Source organism: Perkinsus marinus (genome assembly GCF_000006405.1).
Source record: "Perkinsus marinus ATCC 50983 genomic scaffold scf_1104296962378, whole genome shotgun sequence".
Classification (NCBI taxonomy): domain Eukaryota; phylum Perkinsozoa; order Perkinsida; family Perkinsidae; genus Perkinsus; species Perkinsus marinus.
In genome coordinates this window covers 36057-48285 of record NW_003205427.1, presented here as the reverse complement: position 1 = coordinate 48285, position 12229 = coordinate 36057, and the positions used below count along the sequence as shown (strand labels likewise).

The following is a 12229-nucleotide window of genomic DNA, read 5'->3' as shown; positions in this document are numbered from 1 at the left end:
CTGTTGGATATGATGCCTCGTGGCAGGTTGCCTTGGACTTCATCGCTAAAAGAGGGCCAACCATTGGGACATCGAAGAGTGGTCGTATACAGTAGGGACGGGTTGTGATGGTGATGGTAGCTGGATTACCCAATGTATATAATAGATACGCTAAGGAGCTGCTGCAGAAGGAGCTGCTGCCTCATCTCGGCGTCAAACAGTACTGTGAACCCAGAAAGGCCTATTTCATCGGGTAGGCTGCTACACACTGAGTTTGGGCGTTACGAATCACGCTCGTGATGGTAGTAGCATTTTCGTCCATTATATTATCACTACGCAATACAGCCTGTTTGTATCTTTTACGATAGAGTGAATAGATAGGCGATTTGGTACTTGGGTTAGGCCTCGTCATGCTTTAACTAAGGGACATTTCTCCTTGCTTCTTGAGTGGTACTCATATGTAGGTACATGGTCCATCGGTTGCTGTTGGGCCAGCTGGGTAGGATTGCTGAGGATGACAGGGATCACTTCGGAAAGAAGAGGATGGACATGGCAGGACCACTCATGGCGGCTAGCTTTGCACAGCTCTTCAGGAAGGTGATGCTCCTGGCAGGACTGGTTGGTGGTAGGTGTGAATTTATGAACTGTAGTTGGTCCAAGACAGTAAGAGGATCCTGCAGCGTCAAGTGGATAGTGGTCGGCACTTTGATCTCAACTCTGCGATACGAAGCGCCTCGAGCATTACAGATGGGCTGAGGTGATGGGAGCACTGTTGTTGGGGTAGTGGTAGGGGAAGTGGTCAGATACCAATTGGCTACTGGTAACTGGGGTATTGATAAGTCTGGTAAATCAGTGCGGACAGGAGTGAGCCAGGTAGGAAGGAAAGGAGGTCGTGTAAATGGTATAGAATTAATGTCGGGGGGATGGTCAGGAGTCATCTCTGTCCCTTCTCATTGTGTGTGATGACCGCCTCACACGCGCTTTCTCCTGATTTACGAGTAAGCGTATGTGAGGCGCTTTGTAATAACGTGTTGGGTCTTAGAGTTGTGACCATAACTTGCACAATAGCTGGTATTGGTCTCAGGTGTTGAATCGACTCACCTTCATGTCGACCATGTCCCATCTAAGGCGCATGAACACTCCCTTGGAGCGTAGTGGAAAGCTGGCTAAGCCTCGGCAGTTGCACAATACTCATTGGGGTGAGTGTTGAGAGGATCAGAAGGACGGGCTGGTAGTGATGGGACTTAGGTATGATCTGTCCTGCTGAGACCCCAGAAGGGCAGGCGGTTGGGTTGGTGAAGAACATTGCGTTAATGTAAAGAGGGTTTGGTGATGTTTCTGGGTAGTTGAGGGTTTAGGTGTACCATCACGGTTGGGAGTCTCCCCAACGTAGTGTATGACTTCCTTAACGAGTGGGGTCTGGAGAACCTGGATGAGATCAATCCGAGTCAGATTAAGCATATGACTAAGGTGGGAGGACTGGTAGTGGTCCTGTGGTGTAGCTGCTGTGGTTTTAGGTCTTCTTGAATGGGCAATGGGTGGGCATGCACGCAGACGCAACGATGTTGTGTGAGACGTTGCGTGACTTGAGGAGGAAGAGGGATATCGATCCTGAAGTGTCTATTATTCGTGATCTCCAGGTGAGGTTGATGGTTGATGGTAGGGGTGTGGATCGTCTTACTGTAGGCGAACGAGTTGCGAATCTTCACTGACGGTGGGCGTGCCTGTCGACCATTGTATGTTGTTCAACCGCCTCCTAGTCAAAAGCTGTGTATTAAAAGGGAACATGTGGAAGCATTACGACGCATGCTGGTAAGACTGGGAATTGGCGACTCTTAAGGATGTGTTGATGATCCTTCTTTGTTGTAGCTGAACAATGAGCACGGTGGGTGGGACATGCTGGTGGAGGAGGGTCTGGTTGAGTACATTGATGCTGAGGAAGTGAGCCCCTCGTGTGTTGTCCAACGGGGCGACGGCGGTCACTGTATGTTCAGGAGGAGACGTGTATGGTGGCAATGTTCGTGGATGATCTACGCAATGCACAGAGGAGGAAGAGCAAGGCTAGCAGCTATTGCCATACGTAGGTGTCTTGGTGATGGATGCCCCCTAGGGCGCACTTGATGTGGTGTTCAGGTATACCCACTGTGAGATCCACCCATCGTTGATCCTGGGTGTATGTGCTTCGATTATTCCCTTCCCTGATCATAACCAGAGTCCTCGTAACACTTATCAGAGTGCTATGGGGAAGCAGGCTATGGGAGTGTATGCGACCAACTTCAACGTACGGTGCTGGAGCCTGGTTGTTCGTAAAGTGTTGAGGGTCGTATTTTCAGATGCGTATCGACACTATGGCGCATGTGTTGAACTATCCTCAAAAGCCCTTGGTGGGCACGCGGGCGATGGAGTATCTGAGATTCAGAGAACTGCCCGCCGGCAACAACGCTATCGTAGGCGGCTGCTGCTGAGGTCAGGCTGGGAATAGGTGTTGGTGTTTAGGTCGCTATTATGACTTACTCTGGATACAACCAGGAAGATTCCCTTATCATGAACGCCTCTTCGATCGATCGAGGCTTCATGAGATCGGTTCACTTCAAGAGCTATATGGCTGATGAGAAGCGGCAGGGAGCTCAGGTGGGCGGTCGTAGTCGTTGCTGGTTGGGAAGGAGTAAGTGGTCTTCGTCCGCAGGTCGTTGAGGAATTCCGTGCTCCATCTTGGTCCAAGACGTACGCTATGAAGAGAGGTGACTACTCTAAGCTGGATAATGATGGTCTTATCAATCCTGGTGAGCATGCGAGATATAACGTAGGTGGACATGTTGGTCGTAGGTACACGAGTTCATGGTGATGATATTCTTATAGGGAAGGTATCGCCTATTCCTAATCAGACAGATGAGGAAGGTCGCATCCAGAAGTAAGAATGGCGCCTTGGTGTAGGTGATCTATTTGTGTGCTCACAGGTATACTGAACGCGATTGTTCAGTGGCCCTCAAGGGCGCTGATAATGGTGTTGTGGATCAGGTCATCAGCTACTAGCGTGTCTCGCGCAGTGCACGTGATTATTCCTGTTAGGTTATGTTGTCTGTGAATGCTCGTGGTCACAAGTTCACGAAGATCCGTGTGAGGACGTTGAGGGTGCCAACCATTGGTGACAAGTTCGCCTCTCGACACGGTCAGAAGGGTACCATGGGTATTTCCTACAGACAAGAAGACATGCCCTTCACACAGTAGAAGTCGGGGGTACCATCGACATTACTATCATTGGTCGCAGTTTGGAGTGGTCCCTGATATCATTATGAACCCTCATGCTGTGCCCTCTCGATGACTATTGTCATCTGTCGAGTGTTTGCTCGGGAAGGTTGGACTACTTAGTGGAGAGGAGGGTGATGCCACGCCATTTCCCAAGTGAGCTGAGCACAGCCGGACCGTGCGTGGGTATGGGTGATCGTTGCAGGTTACTGTTCATGAGATCATGGCGCGGTTGCATGAGTTGGGCTTCCAGAGACAGGGCCGAGAGGTTATGTACAACGGCCATACTGGTCTACGGCTACCAGCAAAGATATTCATCGGTCCAACGTGAGGCGGGAGGTTCGACAGTGTTAGGATGTGAGTCGTGGGTGTCAGGTACTATCAGCGACTGAAGCATATGGTTGAAGACAAGATTCATTCAAGAGCTCGAGGGCCCATGCAGGTAGGCTCGGTTCTTTTCTGAGATACTTGGTGATGTATGCAATGCAGATGCTCACACGACAGCCTATGGAGGGTCGTGGACGAGAGGGCGGTCTGCGATTTGGAGAGATGGAACGTGATTGCATGATTAGTCACGGAGCGGCCAAGTTCCTCAAGGAGAGACTCTTTGATATTTCGGATGCTTACAGGTGATTTCAACAGTCATTTTTGAGCTGGAGACGGTTTTCGTGGTGGTGGGTATATTCTCGGTCTTCCAGGGTTCACGTATGTGATAACTGTGGTATGTTTGCGATCGCGAACTTGTACAAGAATCACTACGAATGCAGGGCGTGCAAGAACTCGACGATATCACAGGTAACAGCTACTCGGTTTGTCGTTGTCATTTTACTGCTGCTGTGGGTGGTAGGTTCATATACCATATGCGTGCAAGCTGCTGTTCCAAGAGTTGATGACGATGTCCATCATGCCCAAGCTTGTACTCAAGGTTGCTTGATGAGCGAGAATACGTCCCCATCGGGAAATGCTGCCACTGTTTACCCGTTGACACATTTCTCACTAAACAGTTTGTGGTGTTAACTTGTGACTCACAAGTTGTGAGGGTATGTGAAACAACGACGAAACGATGAATTAGAAGACAGGACACTCCAGTGAGCTTCAAGTTCATATTTTCCGGAGATTCGTTCCATATGAATCAACGCGAATACTGGCACCAATGAGCATCCAACACTGAAGGTTAAATGAGTGTTAAACACTCATGGTGGTGACTGTGGGCGTGTTTCGTGGATGTGCACAGTTCCCCAGTGGAGTCCACTAGCCAGAAAGGAAGGATGTATCTCGACTGAAGATGACCTTCCCGCATGCGCAACATTGCCTGTCTAGATAGATAGGCGAATTGAGAAGGTGGAACTGCTGAACTTCGTGAACTCATGCTTTTCTGAGTGAGCCGAGCCCTCGGTGTTGGACCTCGAACTCTCACCTGCATAGCAATCATTCGAGCTTGCGATTTTGCTCGTTGACTACATAGATTACACTTCAATAATGGAAAGTCGGTTACTATGTATTATTACACTGCTAGGTGATGTTTACTACTACCAACAACATTTGAGACCCAGAAGTCGAAGGTTGGGAAGATTCTGGGTCATTATGTGTCCCACTGGTCTCCGGACTAGCATGGATCCTAGACTGCGAAACCAACGAGTCCATAATTCTGTTACGTGGTTGGTGTAATTTACAACGATATGTTCCCTTCGCTCCCACGGAAGAATATGAGCTAGTGTACGTCCAAGTGACTTCAATATTGAGACTTTTTGATTAATGTCTTCGCCGCGCGCGAGGAAAACGCGAGAGATGAAAGTATCTTTCGAAACTGAAAGATACGCTCATGAACTACGATAGCTACGGACATGTAGCAGTGGTGTAGAACGAACTGTTGCGTTGAGGTAGTGATGCGTAAACATGAGCACTTGCATGAGTCCACGACCATATTCCTCGGATGTGTGGTATGTCCAAGCGGACTTCATCGACAGTGGTCATCATGGTAAGCACCAGACTGATATACAGTGTCGTGGAATTTCAAGCTCATATGAAGCATATTACATCACTGAACTGACGCGGAGTAGTGGAAACCGTCTCGTGCTCTGTGATTATTCATATCTCTTCCGTTGTGCACGACAGGTCAACCCTTGTAATCCGAAATTTCCCGTATGAAAGTACACGGTAGTGTATGCTACCTTCCCGACAGACTGATTGTGTGAATAATATGGGGCTCGCCCGCCCAGACGTTTCCAACAGTTCGTAACAGCTCATAACCGTGTCAGCATAGAACATCCGGTTTACTAGGCGAGTCAAACATCCGTTCATTTAGACCCTATGATTTGCTTGATCTCTGTCGGTAGCGCTCCACCGTGGAGCCTTGATGAGCACTGCTCATTGACCAGGAGCGAGTGCGTCTTCAGTTTCTAGTCCTTCTGGAGATTTTCATATGATCTCGACAGTCTTCGCAAGCCTTCTGTGGTATGGCGGAGCTCTCACTCCAATAGATCCCAATCACGCATGTACCTCGGCATGTGGGTCTACGTCAAGTTGTGCTGAGGATCCTCAAGCTCGCGGTTCCTACTGCAAATATTGGTTGAGCCCATCCACATGTTTCGGTTTCTATGTTCGAGACGATGGCTCACTGTGTTATCAGCCCAACGACCCCACTTGTGATGACAGTGTTCTCCCTCCACTCTCTTGTAAAGTGTCTCCACTGGTGACGACTGAGTCCCAGCTCGCAGAGGGTGACAGTCTGCCTGACGACGATTATGATGACACGGTGGAGCCACCGGCCAAGACTACTGCGTTTCGCCTACCTGATACCACAGCCGAGCCTCCAACGGGAACCAGTACTGTTCTCTCAGCTGTGACTACCGAGTCCGAAAGGGAGGCATCTGGTGGACCATCAAACCAGGCTACTGTGCCATATACTGGATTTACTGACGAGCCACCAGTCAAGACTACTGGCGATCTTCCAGTTGAGATCACTGCTGAGTCTCCGGTCAAAACTACTGCCGAGCCTCCGGTCGAAACCACTGACAAGCCCTCGGTAGACACCACTTCCGAACCCCCGGTCGATACCACTGCTGAGCCACCGGTCGATACCACTGCTGAGCCACCAGTAGAGACCACTGCTGAGCCCCGGGGAGACACCACTGCTGAGGCCTCGGTCAAAACTACTGCCCAGGTAGACACCACTTCCGAACCCCCGGTCGATACCACTGCTGAGCCACCGGTCGATACCACTGCTGAGCCACCAGTAGAGACCACTGCTGAGCCCCGGGGAGACACCACTGCTGAGGCCTCGGTCGAAACCACTGCTGATCCCCCGGTAGAGACCACTGCTGAGCCCCCGGTAGAGACCACTGCTGAGCCCCCGATAGAGACCACTGCGGAGCCTCCGGTAGAGACCACTGCGGAGCCTCCGGTAGAGACCACTGCGGAGCCTCCGGTAGAGACCACTGCGGAGCCTCCGGTAGAGACCACTGTCGAGCCTTGGGGCGAGACTACTGCTGAGCCTTCCGTTGAGACAAATGTCGAGCCTTGGGTCGAGACTACTGCTGAGCCTTCCGTTGAGACAACTGTCGAGCCTTGGGTCGAGACTACTGCTGAGCCTTCCGTTGAGACAACTGTCGAGCCTTGGGTCGAGACTACTGCTGAGCCTTCCGTTGAGACAACTGTCGAGCCTTGGGTCGAGACTACTGCTGAGCCTTCCGTTGAGACAACTGTCGAGCCTTGGGTCGAGACTACTGATGAGCCTTCCGTTGAGACAACTGTCGAGCCTTCGGTCGAGACTACTGATGAGCCTTCCGTTGAGACAACTGATGAGCCTTGGGTCGAGACAACTGTCGAGCCTTGGGTCGAGACTACTGCTGAGCCTTCCGTTGAGACAACTGTCGAGCATTGGGTCGAGACTACTGCTGAGCCTTCCGTTGAGACCACTGTCGAGCCTTGGGTCGAGACTACTGATGAGCCTTCCGTTGAGACAACTGTCGAGCCTTGGGTCGAGACTACTGATGAGCCTTCCGTTGAGACAACTGTCGAGTCTTGGGTCGAGACTACTACTGAGCCTTCCGTTGAGACAACTGTCGAGCCTTTGGTCGTGACAGCCGTCGAGACAACTGTCGAGCCTTGGGTCGAGACTACTGCTGAGCCTTCCGTTGAGACAACTGTCGAGCCTTGGGTCGAGACTACTGCTGAGCCTTCCGTTGAGACAACTGTCGAGCCTTGGGTCGAGACTACTGCTGAGCCTTCCGTTGAGACAACTGTCGAGCCTTCGGTCGAGACTACTGATGAGCCTTCCGTTGAGACAACTGATGAGCCTTGGGTCGAGACAACTGTCGAGCCTTGGGTCGAGACTACTGCTGAGCCTTCCGTTGAGACCACTGTCGAGCCTTGGGTCGAGACTACTGCTGAGCCTTCCGTCGAGACAACTGTCGAGCCTTGGGTCGAGACTACTGCTGAGCCTTCCGTTGAGACCACTGTCGAGCATTGGGTCGAGACTACTGCTGAGCCACCAAGCGAGACTACTGCCCAGCTTCCCGTCGTGATTACCACCGATTTGCCTATTGTAACTAGTTATTATCCTGTAATCGAGCCTGTAGTAGAAACCACCCCCAATCTTCGGCGCTAACGTTGTATTCACTGCGAGTCATGACTATCACCTATCTGCCCACTTTACAGGATAGAGTAGCTACCACCAGTTTGAATTCTTTCCAAGTCATTGAAGAGTGAAAATTAATCACCGACAATATGGCGAGTATAACTCTGCATGCCCATTTCAATTCTATATTCATGTCTCCAGTATCTGTTCGCGAGTAAGTAGTTTCTAACGATTGCAGATCCTGTCGTGTTGGTTCTATCGGTCTCTGGAGGATTCACCAAGTTTCCCCCTGTGTAGGCGTGCTGTCCTCAGCCTGTGTAAACTAACATGCAGCATCTTCACTTCTTGATTCTACACGTGCTTTTTGTAGCCAATGGTCAGCCCGACGACTGTTCCACTGCCTGTGGCAATACTGAGTCCTGCGACAACGACCCACAGTACCATGGTTCATACTGCAAGTCTTGGGCCAAGACCCTTGGCTAACTCCATCGGTTTTCTTTGGTTTATATTTTAGATAAGATAACATGCGGAACTTCCACATGTTTTCAGCCGAACGATCTGAGCTGCAATCACGATGTATTGAAGCCTTTGCAATGCGAGTATAGTAGCCTCACAGAGAGTCCTATGGCACAAGGAGATAGTGCTGATCTGACGGAACAAACCCGCGAAGAAGATGAAAGTGCCTCGTCGCCTGAGACGACCACTATTGCAACTCCTTCCGGATCGGAGGTTCCAGCTCGGACCGTCACTGAGCTCCCAACTGACATTACTGCTGAGCATAAGTCGTGACCACTGCTCAACCACTGGTCGAGGCCACTGTCGAGGCTTCGGTAGAGACCACTGATGAGCCTTCGGTAGGGACCACTGCTGAGGCTTCGGTAGTGACACTGCTGAGCCTTCGGTAGAGACGACTGCTGAGGCTTCGGTAGGGATTACTGAGTCTCCGTTCGGGACCACTACTGATTTTCCGTTCGAGACCACTACTGAGCCTCCGGTCGAGACCGCTGTGGAGCCCGTAGCCGAGACCACTGTTGAGCCTATAGCCGAAGTCACTGTTAAGCCTATAGCCGAGACCATTGCCGAGACTCTGGGGAGCACTATCATGGCTCCGGTTAAGACAGCTGCTGATCTCCCAGACAATACTGTTCCACAGTCCCAAACAAAGCCCACTACTGGGTACCAGGTTTCGACCTTCACTAGCACTCCGGTTGAAACCAGCACTAAAGCTGTAGCAGAGACCAGCCCTTGGTCTGTAACCAAGCTTTAACCCATGGTTGACACAGAGACCTCCCCCACCGAGACGATCGTTCTCCTTCCGCGCCTCCTTTACTGTAAGAATTCTTTCGTGATTGAAGCACTGGCCTAGTCGCCATTTTTGCCCCCTATAGCCGTATATGAGCATGAAGTCTATATCACATTATTCGACTACGTGCGGGTGCGTTTTCGATCCCAATCGTGTTGTGTAGGGATGGTAAATGGCGAGTCGTCGGAAGAGAAACGCATTCGACTCAGCATCCACAAATATATAAATTAACTGAACTCTATTCGTGCCAGAAGCGGATACTTTGCCGTTACACGTCCTAGAAATCGGACTCGAGTAGGCTAGCACTAGAGAGATGAGTACCACCATGGCTTCAGCGTGCTCTTACCCAGATCTCCTTTGCACACGAATGATATTGCCAAAACAGTGCCACGCATGAAGGCAGTCATTGTGCCCGCCCCACAACGACAATCGGAGCAAGTGCAAAATTTCCTCCATCCCTAAGGAAACGTAGACTCTCTGATTTAGAGCAACAGGATTGTGATTCTCAAAACTCCCAGTGAATGCGTGCCGATAGTACCACGACAATTTACAATTTCCCGATTTACAATGGATGACTCAACACAACAATATATAAAGATGAGGTGTATTGGTCGAAACAAACTTAACAGTATCATTGTTGTGCTTGCTGAGTAGCGAGGCTCTGACTGAACCATTTCTTCCCGTATTGTACGACAGTACTTATCACTGGGAGGGACGTTAGGGTTCTGAAGCATATGGACGTTGAGCGCGAGCAATATGATGACTATTCTCACCGTGTTTTCGAATCCACGATGCCCCACGCCTCGTGATGATGAGCCGAAGACCTTGGTGCTTGGTACCTAAACCGCCGAGTAGTTCGATGACGAGAAAATTAAGTTGGAATTACCTTATCCGCAGTAGACTCCAGAAGAGGAAACATGACATGATCTCTCGGTAGGGGGTGAACAAATTGATGATGTACTGGAAACCGATGCCTGCACTCACCACGGTTCAAGAGTCGACGAGCGTTGAGCGATAGTACCAAGTTCGCATATGGTGGACACCCGCATTATCTCTGTTTCTTTAGACTTGAGCTTCAGCCAAAAAGGTTGGATTTTGGCCCAAACAGGAGCATCTGAAACCGTATACACCACATGAGAAAGAACGGTATACGGGGGCTTACTGGTAAGGTGCGAGTTAGCAAAAGAACCGCAGTACCAGAGGGAACGACGTACAATGACGAACAACCCAAATATATTCGGCATGAAGCTTCCTGTCGCCAGTAACACTGAACAGATAATGATTGAACTCAGAAAGCCGCGGAGCTCGCCTCGAATCACGGAGGAGCAGCAAGACTCAAAAACAAATACGACCACAAAGCCACCAAACTTGATACGACTTTGATGGAGATGGCAATGCCATCATGGCACCGATCCGGCGAGAGCTTCCACTTCGACAATATGGCTTATATGGAAGCATATGAAGACCATACCCCAATTACAACTCATAAAAAGGAACGGGAAGTCTGCACCCAAGGTGACTCGACTCATCCACATCTGGAAGGCTTGCATACCACTCCGAACCTACAGTGGGGACATCCGATCTAGCTGATGCCACGAGGCACATCTATAGCGGCAATCTGACTCCTCCCATGGCAGTTACCGGAGGAAGACCATAGTTAGTCCAGATAGTGTAGATGCAGACGAAAGCACTGCCCATGAAGGTCATTCGGTAGAAGACCATCGATGGTATATGAGCCACGTATGCCTATCAGAAAGAGTCAATTGGCGGAGACGAATTGGGTTACACTACCACAAGGGGGATTATATAGAGGACAGCATTAACCAGTACCAGCAAGTGCAAGGAGAAGGCCACGGCAGCTGGGCTGGCAGCCATTGACTGCCCTGTCGCCCCTCCTAAACCAATGTGCATGCCTTGACTTGGACTGTCCCTGCCAACACTACCTTGAGGTTGCTTCTTGAATCGGTTATATGCTAGGTAGCCTAGAAGAGGGATGATCCACCACGGTATTGACATATTATCGATCTCGGAAGTCTAGTTACTGAAGTGTCCCAAATGTGGACTCCCGATAGGGACAGCGCTACTTGTATTCTCGCTCGCCTCTTATCTTGATATCTACTATCGCCTCCTACAAGTACAGTGCGATCTAACGGCTTCCTTCGAGTCGTAACGGTTGCTGGATACTTCCCATTGATTTTTGATTAGGTTTGAGCTATTAAGGACTTTGGATCTAAGGACTCAGGATCTGAGTCTCAGGTAGAACCTTTGAGTTTAAGTGATTCATAGGGACCGATGTAATCTGTTCGATGTAGCCCGTCCGGGACCGATGTCATCCACTAATCCACTAATCTTTTTGTCATCCACATACACTGCACGTTCTTAGCTTTAGTGTTTGTGAGGGTCGGTGCGGGTCCCGCACTGCGGGAGCTAAAACGGGGAAGTACATCTGATGTCGGTTGATTCATCCCAGACGTCATTGAGAGTGGAAATGAGCAGAAAGCTATGACATCTGAAGACAGTTCCATGGGTGAAGTAATTCCGGCTCATGGCTATGAGGGTGCGAGTGCTATCGAACGTTGGCTGCTCGTCAGGGCACTGCCGAGTCATCTACAGGTGCTACTCAGCGCACTACTAATACTGTAAAAGGTTTGCATAGTGATCTCAACCATAGTTCCACAAACGTCTCATGCTCCAATCAAGGGGTTCTATGAGGTAATCCCAAGATTGTACAACCCAGAGCTGACCCTTGGTTGGACGGAACGGTGGCTTGTGAATCTAGAAGCAAGGAGCAACGTAGGTTGGGTCACTATCATGACCTTGTCGCTGTCGGCATCAGGATGTCACTTCAGTGATGATGTAAGGTCGATAATGACAGATCATATCAGCGGGAAGACGATGAGCGTGGGTGAGTTGTTTAGGGAGTAGGAGGAAAAAGTAGATGAACCGTCGGAGAACTGAAGCATGGTAGCAAAGAACGATGGATCAGGCTTGAGTTTTGTGAGTTCTTCTACGGCCCCCGCATTTACCACGCTACTCTGAGATCCCATTTGGACTCAAAAGGTAAAACTAGCTTTGGTAAGGAACGACAAAACCACTAAGACACTATCTAATCGAGAGTCTAG

At 50.1% G+C, this 12229-nt stretch overlaps 5 protein-coding genes across 5 annotated transcripts in view; 4 read left to right on the top strand and 1 right to left on the bottom strand.

Annotated features, from left to right (window-relative positions):
- Positions 1-3207, top strand: part of Pmar_PMAR022945 (DNA-directed RNA polymerase II subunit, putative) — a gene marked incomplete at both ends in the record, with an annotated part of 5160 nt that extends 1953 nt beyond the window's left edge. The window contains 19 exons of the mRNA XM_002771785.1: positions 1-91; positions 121-232; positions 444-576; positions 630-736; positions 783-852; positions 1064-1178; positions 1228-1294; positions 1338-1449; positions 1497-1619; positions 1666-1791; positions 1849-1920; positions 1974-2059; positions 2113-2260; positions 2313-2426; positions 2476-2610; positions 2666-2762; positions 2806-2890; positions 2937-2997; positions 3049-3207. The exon at positions 1-91 is cut by the window's left edge and continues 4 nt beyond it. Coding sequence (XP_002771831.1) covers positions 1-91; positions 121-232; positions 444-576; positions 630-736; positions 783-852; positions 1064-1178; positions 1228-1294; positions 1338-1449; positions 1497-1619; positions 1666-1791; positions 1849-1920; positions 1974-2059; positions 2113-2260; positions 2313-2426; positions 2476-2610; positions 2666-2762; positions 2806-2890; positions 2937-2997; positions 3049-3207 — 2013 coding nt within the window. The remainder of the gene's footprint in view (positions 92-120; positions 233-443; positions 577-629; positions 737-782; positions 853-1063; positions 1179-1227; positions 1295-1337; positions 1450-1496; positions 1620-1665; positions 1792-1848; positions 1921-1973; positions 2060-2112; positions 2261-2312; positions 2427-2475; positions 2611-2665; positions 2763-2805; positions 2891-2936; positions 2998-3048) is intronic.
- Positions 3208-3281: 74 nt separating this feature from the next.
- Positions 3282-4159, top strand: Pmar_PMAR022944 (DNA-directed RNA polymerase II subunit, putative; the record flags this gene model as incomplete). The annotated part of the gene is made up of 6 exons (XM_002771784.1): positions 3282-3359; positions 3431-3552; positions 3601-3667; positions 3715-3854; positions 3924-4020; positions 4073-4159. The coding sequence occupies 6 exons, from the start codon at positions 3282-3284 to the stop codon at positions 4157-4159; spliced, it is 591 nt and encodes a 196-aa protein (XP_002771830.1).
- Positions 4160-5647: 1488 nt separating this feature from the next.
- Positions 5648-7834, top strand: Pmar_PMAR022943 (conserved hypothetical protein; the record flags this gene model as incomplete). The annotated part of the gene is made up of 1 exon (XM_002771783.1): positions 5648-7834. One exon carries the CDS (start codon positions 5648-5650, stop codon positions 7832-7834), a length of 2187 nt encoding a protein of 728 aa, XP_002771829.1.
- An 813-nt stretch (positions 7835-8647) lies between these two features.
- Positions 8648-9071, top strand: Pmar_PMAR022942 (conserved hypothetical protein; the record flags this gene model as incomplete). Its single annotated transcript, XM_002771782.1, has 2 exons — positions 8648-8658; positions 8687-9071. The coding sequence occupies 2 exons, from the start codon at positions 8648-8650 to the stop codon at positions 9069-9071; spliced, it is 396 nt and encodes a 131-aa protein (XP_002771828.1).
- Positions 9072-9700: 629 nt separating this feature from the next.
- On the bottom strand, positions 9701-11137 carry Pmar_PMAR022941 (conserved hypothetical protein). The gene is made up of 9 exons (XM_002771781.1): positions 11051-11137; positions 10899-11002; positions 10749-10853; positions 10588-10669; positions 10270-10374; positions 10129-10221; positions 9994-10081; positions 9881-9946; positions 9701-9832 (listed from the first exon to the last, which is right to left on the bottom strand). The coding sequence occupies exons 1-9, from the start codon at positions 11121-11123 to the stop codon at positions 9739-9741; spliced, it is 810 nt and encodes a 269-aa protein (XP_002771827.1). The 5' UTR covers positions 11124-11137; the 3' UTR covers positions 9701-9738.
- Between the last annotated feature and the right edge of the window lie 1092 nt (positions 11138-12229).

Excerpts from the sequence above, each read along its gene's own strand:
- Pmar_PMAR022941 (XM_002771781.1), bottom strand. The coding sequence starts at position 11,123 with ATGTCAATACCGTGGTGGATCATCCCTCTTCTAGGCTACCTAGCATAT. Across the intron at positions 10,670-10,748 it reads CTAACTATGGTCTTCCTCCG|GTTCGGAGTGGTATGCAAGC; the intron begins GTAACTGCCATG and ends TCCCCACTGTAG. Across the intron at positions 10,375-10,587 it reads CCCGTTCCTTTTTATGAGTT|TGTTACTGGCGACAGGAAGC; the intron begins GTAATTGGGGTA and ends TTATCTGTTCAG.